General features: G+C 40.3%; 1 protein-coding gene across 1 annotated transcript in view; it reads right to left on the bottom strand.

The window, feature by feature from the left end:
* Positions 1-267: 267 nt before the first annotated feature.
* frem1a (Fras1 related extracellular matrix 1a) overlaps positions 268-12183 on the bottom strand; it is a 34307-nt gene continuing 22391 nt past the window's right edge. The window contains exons 24-36 of the mRNA XM_021307220.2: positions 10785-11202; positions 10423-10624; positions 9705-9849; positions 9479-9608; positions 9306-9378; positions 7017-7166; positions 6724-6932; positions 6554-6601; positions 6298-6477; positions 5484-5615; positions 4623-4738; positions 4348-4433; positions 268-809 (exon numbers count right to left, since the gene is read on the bottom strand). Coding sequence (XP_021162895.2) covers positions 607-809; positions 4348-4433; positions 4623-4738; positions 5484-5615; positions 6298-6477; positions 6554-6601; positions 6724-6932; positions 7017-7166; positions 9306-9378; positions 9479-9608; positions 9705-9849; positions 10423-10624; positions 10785-11202 — 2092 coding nt within the window. The 3' untranslated portion in view covers positions 268-606. The remainder of the gene's footprint in view (positions 810-4347; positions 4434-4622; positions 4739-5483; positions 5616-6297; positions 6478-6553; positions 6602-6723; positions 6933-7016; positions 7167-9305; positions 9379-9478; positions 9609-9704; positions 9850-10422; positions 10625-10784; positions 11203-12183) is intronic.

The raw sequence follows: 12183 nt of genomic DNA, 5'->3' as shown, positions 1-12183 counted from the left end.
CAATTCCATGGCACCTGTTCCTGTTCAGAACCGGTTTTTGATTCCCATCCCTATAATTGATGGTAGTCAACCCTTACATAAGCACGCACTCATTTTCAGTCTTTTATTTATTTATTTTATTATTTTTCATACATCTATTCAACTTAGACAATATTGTTCAGATCCATCAGTTAACATAAGATTGAAAATATTTAAATAACAGGTTGAAATGAAACAAAATATGTAAAAAGTCAAGGAGGTGAATACTTTTGCACACACACACACACGCGCACGCACACACACACACACACACACACACACACACACACACACACACACACACACACATAAGAGAGGTGAGGTGTTCTGTTGAAGAATGTGTGAAACCATGTCTCCTGCGCATTTGGTTCATCAAAGTTCCATGCAGATGCTCCGACTGTTTTCACTCTAACAGAAATTAACTAAAAAACATAAGTCTTTAACACTTTCAGTGGTTAAATAGACCGAAGTGAACTAGAGTTGCTTTGATACTCTGGTACTTTCACAATAAGGCATAGAAGTAGGTCATAAAATAGATCCCAGTGGTCCTGAGCATCAGCTCTGCAGTAACACCTCTCTAAGCTGTTCTCAAAGTTTCACTGAGCACACAAAGTGGTGACCTCTGCTACTCTTGCAGTCTCTGATTTGCCACTTGGCTCTTCTCCATACCAGCACACAATTCCTGTTTCCCCTCATTCTGGAACGAGGGGGTGCCTTTTTCCAGTTTGTGTAGCTGACAGGCTCACCGTCGGCCCACTCCCATCGTCCTCGACCCTTCCTGTTGTTCAGACCTTAAATGAAAATAAATAAATATAAATATTTTATTTTAAATTCACAGTTGATCAAAGTGCTGTACAACTAATGAAACATAATGAGACAGCAGCATTTCATCCTACAAAGGAAACATCTGTTTAGCCAGGTTGAAGGTGAAAATGGGGTTTTAAACATGTTCCAAATGCATCTTATAATAAAGCAGTCCTATTCTTTCATTGGCAGGTTTTTCTACAGTTTCTGAGAAGCTACTGCAAAAGCCCAGGGGGGAGGAAAAATGGAATTGGTTGCAAATTTAGCATCAAAGGCAACTTCAAGACTGACTTTTCAAAAAAGGCTGGAAATCATTCAGAAAGGTTGGGCAACTCTGTAGCTAGCAAACCTGTCCCAACCAGCGAAGGGATTTGTGCGGAAGTTTCAGTCCTCTAACTGCTAGCGGTATCCTTGGCTCTCAGACTCTGAGGAACATTGTATTGCTGGGAGTGCTCGTTGTTTGCCTCTGATTGACATTATGTTTAGAGCCACACTGGGCTTGTAAATCTGACTTGTGTGAATAGGGTAGCAATCTGACACAAAACTGTCAGATACTAACAAGCAACGGTGCTTTCCAAACCTTTTGGGGAAACCAGAGTAGATCTACTGCTAAGTGAGCAGCTTTACAATGAAACCGTAAAGAAAAAGAGGGAAATTTTAAAAGGACTGATGTACTTTGATTGTGTTTGAGAAGAAGGAACCTTCGAGGACACTGTAAGAGCGCCAGATGCAAAAGCAGAGAAAACCATGTGGAGCTTCTTTCTCTCATTCCTGAGAGCAATATTCACTTGCATTACCAACCATCCACTGATAAACTATTTCAAATTATAATTCAATTATTTGGGACATCAGGCAAAATACAGAACCTGATTGCCACTACTGCTGAAGTGATGGGAGAAGAGATCAGAAGGGCAGTTAATACAGCACAATTTGTCTATGTTACAGTTATAGGCCGTGGGCCAGAATCTGTAGGGTGACTTTTCGTATGAACTGTCAGGGGGCAACTTTCTTCCACCGGGATAAGTTGCTACACATAGCAGTGATCTCAAAACACCAATGTTCCCACGTTTTCACTTGCACATTAATAAGTTAAAGCCGATAAAAAATATAAACTCTAGCGCTCCGGTCCAAGAGGTCACGTGATTCGATTTTTGCTGCTCAGCGAATCAGATCACTGTATTGTCAGCTGAGCGAGTTCAACCGTTCATCATAGCTGCGCCCGTAAAGGGTTGTAAGCATCTGTTTCCAGACGAAGAAAGCCCAATAATAGCATTTTCTGGTGCCAGTTGGCAAAGATCTTTATGGCAAGGAAAAAGAATTAGCCCAGTCCATCCATCATCCATTTTCTAACACGCTTATCCCTGCTGGGTTTGCGAGGGGTGCCGGTGTCTATCTCCAGTTGTCAAGGTGCGAGACGTGTTGTATAAACTGGACAGGTCACCAGTCCATCGCAGGGGAGAAATATTCTAGACTTTTGCTCAATTTACTGTGATATCACCAAGACCTGCTGCGCTAGAATAGCACAGGCGACAGGTGTCGTTGTGCCAAACGACTTATCCACGCCAGAATTTGTCTCCCCTGCGTCTGGAGAGTGTTTGAAATCAATAAAACTTTTAACCTCTAGCTTTGTGAAGTCTAAATATTTTTAAACATCACGTTCTAATAAAATTAAATGGATTTTTAAAACTCCTAATACATTGTTCTATTTTTAAAAGCGACATATCTTGTTTTCTTAATATGGTTAATATCTCTATATGGTTCTTGGTTGAATTAAAATCTTATTAAATCTGATAATTTTGGCTGTACCTTTATTCAGTGTTCATTTTATCACACGTGAAATCCGCTTTATATGATCTATTCATGCGGGTCAAAAAAAAAAGAAAAAGAAAAAAGAGAACCAGTAGACAGCTCTGATGGACTCAGGAAGGTTGATTTTTGGTTTCAGCAGACAGACAATGCGACAATCTAATAACATAAAGCTAATATTTTCGTGACACATGTGGAAATGGCCACAGAGCTGTTTACTTTCTCAGAACGTGTTATATTGAGTGATCAATCGAGTTTTAACCGACATAGCAATCCCTGATGATAGCACTAACAAGTGTTACATTTTCAGTTTTTTCACACTAACTGAACGATAATGTAACGACACCATTGTTATATTTCGTTAAGAAAAGTAAAACATCTTCATTTCCACGCCTAATAGGTTGGAGATGAGGCGGAGTTGACTGGATTTATTCTTCCAGCTGAATGTGCTCCCGACGCAAGGGATACAAATTCTGGTGGGGATAAGTCGTTTGGCACAACCACACCTGTCGCCTGTGCTATCCTGGCGCAGCAGGTCTTGGTGATATCACAGTAAATTGGGCAAAAGTCTGGACTATTTCTGCCCTGCGATGGACTGGTGACCTGTCCAGGGTTGTACTCCGCCTCTCGCCCATTGACAGCTGAGATAGACACCGGCACCCCTCACAAACCCAGCAGGGACAATCGTGTTAGAAAATGAATGATGGATGGTCTGGGCTATTTATTTTTCCTCGCCATCAAGATCTCTCTCAACTGGCACCAGAAAATGCTATTATTGGGCTTTCTTCGTCTGGAAACAAATGTTTACAACCCTTTACAGGCGCAGCCATGATGAACTGGTGAATGCGCACAGCTGACAATACAGCGATCTGATTGGCTGAGCAGCAAAAATCGAATCACGTGACCTATGGGACCGGAGCGCTACAGTTTAGATTTTTTATCGGTTTTAACTTCTTAATGTGCAAGTGAAAACGTGGGAACATTGGTGTTTTGAGATCACTGCTATGTGTAGCAACAAATCCCGGTGGAAGAAAGTTGCCCCCTGACAGTTCATACGAAAAGTCATCCTACAGAATCCGGCCCACGGCCTAAGTGAATTAGATGGAGCAGATGTGAGTTACGCAGCAGATGTGAGTAGCGCAGCGCAGCGCTGATCACCCTGGTCCTGGGTTACATGACGGGTGGGGGAAGGAGAAATACAACAGGGCAAGCTCAACTTTCAGTATCAGCTTTGATGGAGATAGAAAATGACTCCTTGATGGAACTGAAACGCACAGATAACAGAGTAATTGAACTCTTGTTGAGGAAAGAAAGCAGGATGGATTTTGTGTAAAAAATAATCAGGATTTTTAGTGAGTAACTGCATAATTACAGACGCTTTTTATGTGTCGCCACTGAAGCTGCAGTTTAAGGAGACTTGTGCACCACGTCCTCAGGTGTGTTTCTTCAGTAAAAGCATTTGTTTTGGCTACATGATTTATCAGACTATGATGCAACGGCTCCGTATAGTGAATTTCTGCATAATGAAATGTTTTCATTGCCATAAAATAGTAATTAAAGGGTGGATTGATTCACGAGGCGCACTACTGAAGGCCTAATTGAGAATGTTTGCATGGCACTTTCTATAAATTAAAAATATTTTTTTATATTTATTTTAAGGGAGAAATAACAACAACAGTCTAGTTGTTATCTCAACCACTCTTCCTGCTGAGAACTGACCTATCCAGAAAGGCTTTCTTCCGCTGAAGTCCCATAACCAGTCCATGTCAGCTTTAGACAGAACACTCGCAAGACTTCCCTTAAACCTGACATGAAAACAAATGACAACAATATTAAACTTTTTAAATGCACATTACAGAGCTATAATAAATAAGTTCACACTGACAACCAATGCAAGCTTGTATGTTCATGGATCCCACCCCACATTATCCAATAAAGTCTGATAATCCTGCATGTCATCTGTGAGAACGTGACACCAGAACGTTTAATGCTACCTTTCTCTGCAGGCCCTGTTAGCTGCGCTCCATGTGAGCTTTTGCTCGGTACAGAGGATATAACAATGTCCTCCTTGAAAAGTCCAGCCCTGAGGACACATCTGAGCACCAACTATCTGTAGAAATGTGGAGATAAAGCATTCATTGTTAACACTTTAGCCTAACCAAGCTTGTTCCTGATTATCTATGCCTGCTCGGATCCCTTGGAAGCCGTGACCAAAATACAACTTTGGACTTAGCACTTGTTTCCTCTAAAGGGGTCACAAGATAACGAAAAGACTTGCTGTTGCATGTTACCGATGACATTGAATCATCTCAAAAATAGCATTCTTTCTGAACATTATATAGTTCCATTCAGAAGTTTACATACACTTCTGATAAGCATGAATAAAATCAGTATAAAATGTGCTTACCTAATTCGTGTTCTTAAATTGATTTAATTGATATGCTGTATCCTCTTTCCAACACTGCAAAAAAGGAACTTAAAGAAAGTAAAATTTTCTTCAAATGAGTGTATTTGTCCTTGATTTGAACAGGCAAGCTTAAATAATCAACCAAAGGAATAAGATTTTCGCACTAAAGATAGAAACAACTTATTTCAACCATCTTATTACAAGTGCAGCATATCTGATTATCTTATTTTAGGGACCAAAATACTCATTCCATTGGCAGATAATATTATTTACCTGCTTAAATCAAGGACAAATACACTCATTTCAAGAACATTTACTTAATTTTAGATCCCTTTTTGCAGTGAACTTAGAAGAAGAAGATAGGGTCAAATCAGAAATAATATGGAATGCTGATGATCAATCCATGCTGGGAATGTACTTCTATTTAATTCCCTTATTAGGTTTATACCTGGTCAGTTGGTGCCCAGGGTTTCCAGGAGACACCATTGCAGTGAAGAAGCTGATTGGTGGACTGGTTGAAATGTAAAAGCCCCATTAACTCTGGCACACATGCCTTGGGTACAGAGGTATTGGTTGTAGCCTATGAATTAAAAAGCAAGTATGTGAATTAGTTCAAATAGAAACCAACAAGTAGACAAGAACTCAGAGCTCAGGAACAAAAAACAGTGATAGATTATGATGAAGCAAAGTTAATACTTAAAGGTACCAGCACAAAAGTCCTAGTAGGGTTTTAAACTTTTAGTCTCTTGCAAGTAAGTTGGTAAATAATGTCTCATTAAAACCTCCTGGAAACAGGAAAAATAAGAACATGTTGAATGTGGACATTGTGCTGTAACCTGACCTGTCATGATCCCATTCATAGGGCCACAAGCTAAAATCAAAAATGAACTGAACGCCTTCACACGTCATCAATGGCAAAACAAAGTGCTCCTGCAAAATATCAAATTTGTTAAGCCACAAAACTCTTTCCAACAAGCAACTGAGCACGAAAGGATCACAACCAGTGTGGTCCATCTATAATCAGAGGAAAACCAACAAAAATAGCTACTGATAAAAATACACAATGAGTGTGTCAACACGCCGCTGCGAGAATAAACCTCATGCTGGTTCACCTTAACAAACCCTTACTACAAACATCAGCAGTGAGAGCCAAGCTAATGCTACGAAAGGGAAGCAAGGGCTCACTATAGGGCTCAAATTGCCTCTCGCCCATTGACTTACAACTAAGCACATCTTCTGAACCGCACCATTTTTTTACTCACATGTCCCAGAGGGCTTCCCTTCTTAAGTGGATCCTCTCTTGGTGAGTTGGATTGTGCTTCAGTAATAAGTCCGGGTAGCTGGTGCTGGGGCCCCCTGCTAACCACCCGGATGTTTGCCTTTCTGCTCCTCCTAGATGGGGACGTGTCATCCTCAACTCTCATTGACATGATTCCGTGATACTAAAATGGAATAAACAATGAAATGAGATCTTCCCTCAGTGATGTAAAGCTGGAATCAGCTGCTGCAGCTGCTTACTGTGTAAATTATGTCTGTCCCATTGTGGAACACTGATGAAGGGGCAATCTGAAAAATAAAAGACAAAACCTATTTATAGCAGAGGCTGGCTGAGAAAGGTTACTGCTGAAAGAGACGATGAAAAGGGTGGAGGATGAGATGCAATCAAAAAGTGATGCTGAAACGCTTACAGGTTTGGGATCGCTCACAACTCTGAGTTTTTTCTTTGGGAGATGTTCTCCTGGGGCAGAGATGCTGTCTCCTCTGGCCCATATGACAGATTCTGTACCAAGGGGAAGTTTTTCCAGATGGATGGATCCATGCTGGGGATACGTGTCCGAACGAATCTCTTTTCCTCCTAGAAGAGGAGCTTGTTGATCCTGCTTTGGCCTGCACTGTCCTGAGTTCATAAAGATTCAACACATTACTCAGATGTTTTTCTTAAGTACAAATGTTGGTTGTTAGAATGCACAACATCTTTTACCTTTTCCCGAGTCTCTGATAGTAAGCTGAGCCTTGCTGATGCTTCCAATTACTGAGGCCTCTGGAGAAACTAGCAGCACCTCAAACAGTTCATCGGCCTCCTCAATGTCATCTTCAACTATCTCGGCTTGCCAGCTTCGCTTTGCTACTCCTATAGTGATAGAAAAGATCCAACTGTTTGAAAAGTCATGCCACCAGTGAATTTCTTGATTTTCTGGATTTTTCTACATTCCTCCCTGGAGACACAAGGTTATGGTTTTGTAAAGGTGTTGTACTCCAATAGGTCCTGAAATAGAAAACAAAGCCCAGGTGCAACGCCTGTCAGGTTGCACCTTAAACCTTTTACATTTAGTCATGTTAAATCTCAGTGTTGTCTCATGTGACAGACCAACACAATGTACAGAATATTTGTGAAAAGGAGGTCAATTGGTACATAGCTATCAGTAGTTTTTATAAATGAAAATCCATTCCTCTTTACTCCAATACCTCTAAATAAAATCCAATGTAACAAACTGCCTAGAGTCCAGCTCTTTGTAATGTAATCTGAAGATACATAGAGCTGTTCCATTTCTGGCCTCAGATGGGGATGGACCACCTGCAGAACTACCAATTCATGGACATCATGGCTTTCATGGAAAAGTTTCAAGAACAAAACCAGTGTTTAAAGACACTATAAGAAGACATCTTTGTAGTTTTCTGCAAGCCATGTAGTAGACACAGCAAACATGTGGAAGAAGATGTCCGGCTTAGATAGACCAAAACTGAACTTTTTGTCCAAAACAAAAACCCACAAGTATGAAGAAAAACGAATATTAGGAATCCTCAGCAGTCTTTGCCCAGTAAGAAACATGATGGTGGCGACATCATGCTGTGGGGAAGCTTTTCTTCAGCAGGGACAGTGAAGTTGGTCAGAGTTGATGTGAAGATGGATGGAGCTAAATCCAGGACAGTTCTGGAAGAAAACCAGTTAGAGGCTGCAGAAGACCTGAGACTGGGGGGAGGTTCACCTTCCAGCAGGACAACTGTCCTGAACAGACAGCCAGAGATATGATGGATGGGACATAGAAATAATATTCATGTTGGAATGGTATAGAAAAAGTCCAGACCTAAATCCAACTAAGAATCTGTAGGAAGACTTGAAACTGATGTTCCCACCAAATCTGAGTTTGAACTCTTCAACAAAGAAAAATTAGCAAAGGCTTTAGTCTGTAAATGTTAAATGTGGCAAAGACAAGCCCTGAGACAACAAAAGGTGCTTGTAGAGTTTCACAATTTTCTTTGGAAAAACTAAACTGCGAATGATGAACAGTGCTGTAAAACAGCTTTTGCTATGAATAGATTTATGTGTCCCACTGAAATGTTTCTGTTCATCAAACTAATGTTAATAGCAACCAAAGATGAGCTGAGTACATTCAATAGGAAGTTTTCAAATTATTATTTATTTACCAAGGGAAATAATTACATAAAAAATATGTTTTACTTGAAGGTCGTTGCTCTCTGTCAGTCTTGCTGTACTGTCATGCAGTACATCCATAGGAAGGGTTTGCAAGCGTTGTGCTGGACCTAGTTTCCTGAGGCCTAACTCTCTCCATCAATCAATAACAGCAAAAGATATGCAAAACTGCAACATTGCCTGCTTTAGAAGACTTGTCGCCCCTTGCTGAAAAGTTTGTGGTCCATCATATGTTACAATCACACAGCTTTTATTGCCTGTTTTCACACTCTTATTTTCAGGAATATCGAATTGCGAAATTATGTATACGAAGCCTTAAGATCACTGCCCATAAATTGCTTCATTACCTCAAATTCATTGAAGGAGGGAATTACATTAATTCACTTAACATGATAGCAGTTCATATCGTTCACAAAGGGATTGATATCAGACTTCTTGGACACTGATACAAACTTGCATGTTTTAATGCAACAAAAAAATAAAATAAACAATGTTCGATCAATGACGTTTCCAGGGCGGGTGCCAGCAAAACAAGTCTACCATCGGTCGCCCACCACCGTGCCTAACAGCTGGTATGAGCCGTTTTGCAGAGATGTTTACTTGAGAAATTTGCCATATAGATTATATAAAACAACATTTTGTCACGTTACTGCTGCTTGCTTTTAGAATTCATCAAATTAGAGTTTAAATTTGTTGTAGGGTTTGAAGGTTAATGCTATCTTTTTATTATTGTATTTACTATTTCTTTACATGTTTAGCTGACACAATAACGGCATAAGGATTGATAAACACTTGTTTTGTATTTTAAAAGCATAATGCAAGCTCCTGGGAAAATACCTGGGTCAAACTGAATAAGGGAGGAAGGGTTTGAAAGGAAATCCCTTCCAGCAGTTGCGGTCCCCTCAATCACCTGGAAAGAAAAGAAAAGAAAACTTTACTACTACAGGCGTTCCAACATTTAGGAGCTGAATGTCTGTATGACCATAATTTTTTTTGGAAATGACTAAGACCTTGACAGTAACATATGATGACTCTGCTAAGTTCCCCTTTCTAATGATGTCCAGGGAGATTTGTTCCTGCTCCTCACATGAAGAGGACTCAGGCTGAGAAAACTCCACCCTGCTCCATCGAAATTCAAGTCTGGAAAGACAGGGTACACGCATGAAGAAAACACAGCTGCTTTTTCAGTATAGCAGCTAAAATGATAGATTGAAAGTGAAATTGAAAATTCCTTACGTGTGAGAGGGACCCGTGTTTCCTAAAGCATCAGACACTTTGAACTCCAGGCTGTCCGAGAGAAACTCCCCATCCAGATTGATAATATAGGCGATGGTTCTTTTGTTAAGCTCAATCTGAGAGAAGCGCTGTGACACAAACCTGCCTGCAAAGAGGAAGTTGTTATCTGAATAAAGCTGCAGAGCTGCTGAGCCATTTTTCCCTTTGTACCCACATTTTGTAAACCCACTTTGTTTACCCTCACACTTAAACCACTGTGGATTCATTTATTTCTTTGCAGTTAAATTTAATCATGTATATTTTAGATAAATAGGTATAAAATATTCAATAATTATACATTTCTCTCTGAAGGTCTTATATAACACTCCATTTCCATTGATTGTGGCTATGATCCCAGTCTGGACCAGATGACACCTGATCAAACCAAGATAGCTGTGTGTGACGTTTTGTTAGTACATATCATTTTTCCGAGTCACATGACTACACATCCTTATGGCACAATTTGAAAAAATTGTAGAAAGTTACTTTAATTTGCCCGTTGGCAAAGCACACACAAATTAATATATAGATGATTTGAAATGTCCCAACTACCTAATACTCTAGTCTAGTCCAAAATAGTCTGGTCTAAAACAATCAAAACAGAGAAAGCTCAAAATAGCAGAGAGGTGAACTGACCAGCATTTATGCAGTGTAGGAGAAAACAGTAAATTATTCTGACCTGTGGTAATGTTTTCAAGGTAGCCAAAATAAGGTGGGCGGACGATGCAGAATATTAGCTCCTCTTCTCTGCTGTCACTATCCTGAGCCTTCAGCTCTCGAGAAGTCAGGAAAATCCCATATCTGCCATCAGATAGGAGCTCAGCTTTCCAAAGTGGGACTATCTTAATTACTTCAGGTGAAGACTTATCCAAAGGCTTGATCTGAAAACGGAACCAAAAGATGTTTGAACCAAGATCACCTATACAGACTGTAGTGGGTTTATTTGAGTCCTCCATTGTGAAGCTTTTGGAGCTTCATGTTGCTACCTGAAGGCAGAGAAATAACACTAAAAGCACTGTGACTTGGTCTAGTATCCCCCACCTGAATGGTGAAAAACACAGGCTCTGTTTGCCGTTTCCCATCTTGCAGAAAGCCTCGATTGGAGGTGTCAGAGGCCAGGAAAGCAAATCGGTCGATCTGCGATGGTCCACCATCATGTCTGTATGATACCTGCAGCTCCTTTATGTGTTCCTGTGTGAAGTTTGAGTCAGCAGTCAGTGCGACACCCGCTAAAAGCAGCTTGCCATATTGCGGAGGCTGTCGCAGAAAAAAGGTCAGGGCCCTGGGTGGAGTGTCAGGGTCAGATAAGGAGAGGCAGTCCGGACCAAGGATCATGGCAGAACCTTGTGGGACCTGGAGGCCTTTGTTGGAGGTCAGAGATGGCAGAACACGATCCATTATCTCCACTCGCAGCTCAAAGCTTCCATTTCGGCTGGTCTTTCCATTGCTTACAACAAACCTGTTAAAGCATACAACAGACCGGGTGTTAGATCACACCCAGTGACCTTGTCATACACCGAATTTTCACGTTTTCTTTGTCTGAAACCTAGATGTAATTTAGGTTATTATAGAGTGATCCACAGTTAGTCCATAGCAAAAACTGATTATTGATTTTTGGATGGGAGTCCCATCAGGAGGTTGTGAGTAGTCAGCATCATTTAAAAAGCTGTAAGTACATTAAAAGACAAAAAAAAGTTGTAGTACTTTCATAACTGTAATACCATGATAAATTAAATCATCATTTAAACACTTATTTACCCAAGTTATCTGTATTCTATATAATATTAAATATCCCATTCGGAATTTGACCATAGAACATATTAACAAACAGAGGAAATCTGTAATGGGGCAAATACTTTTTATTTCTTTTTTATATTAGTTCAAATTAAAAGCTTTGCAGATTGAAAGCTTAACACACAGTCTCTAGAGCTGTTTGTGTTTTGGGTTCTCTTTTATTGTTTGTCCATATTAGTTCATTGCTTTGTGTTGACTTTTGTCCATTTTGATAGTAGACCCTTATGTTAGAATTTGCCTTAATGTCTTAGTTACTAAGATCCTTCTTGTTTCCTGTTCATTCCTATCTGTGTTTGTTTCTCTGTTTTCTAGCCACCTTCCCTCAGTTTCTTGTTCAGATGTTCTACCAGCTGTTCTGCGTTCCTCTAGTTTGTCTCAGCTGGTTTCCCTGCCCCTAATAACACCTCCACAGTATTCAAGCTTGCTGGTTTCTTGTATTCTCCCGTCGCTCTCACCCTTGCTATATGTCCGGATTTCCTTATACCACATCTGTAAGTTCTCCTCACCCCCATGCTTCTTTGAATGTCCTTTCAGCCATAACGTATGACACACAGTGATGCTAAACTGAAAGCCACAGCCACTGGTGAAACCCACTTCACCAGTAAATGTCTCACACTGACACCAGTGGAATGGAGCTTTATAAGAC

The sequence above is a fragment of the Fundulus heteroclitus genome, chromosome 14 (assembly GCF_011125445.2).
Source record: "Fundulus heteroclitus isolate FHET01 chromosome 14, MU-UCD_Fhet_4.1, whole genome shotgun sequence".
In the NCBI taxonomy this organism is placed as follows: Eukaryota; Metazoa; Chordata; class Actinopteri; order Cyprinodontiformes; family Fundulidae; genus Fundulus; species Fundulus heteroclitus.
This window is presented reverse-complemented; position numbering and strand designations above follow the sequence as displayed.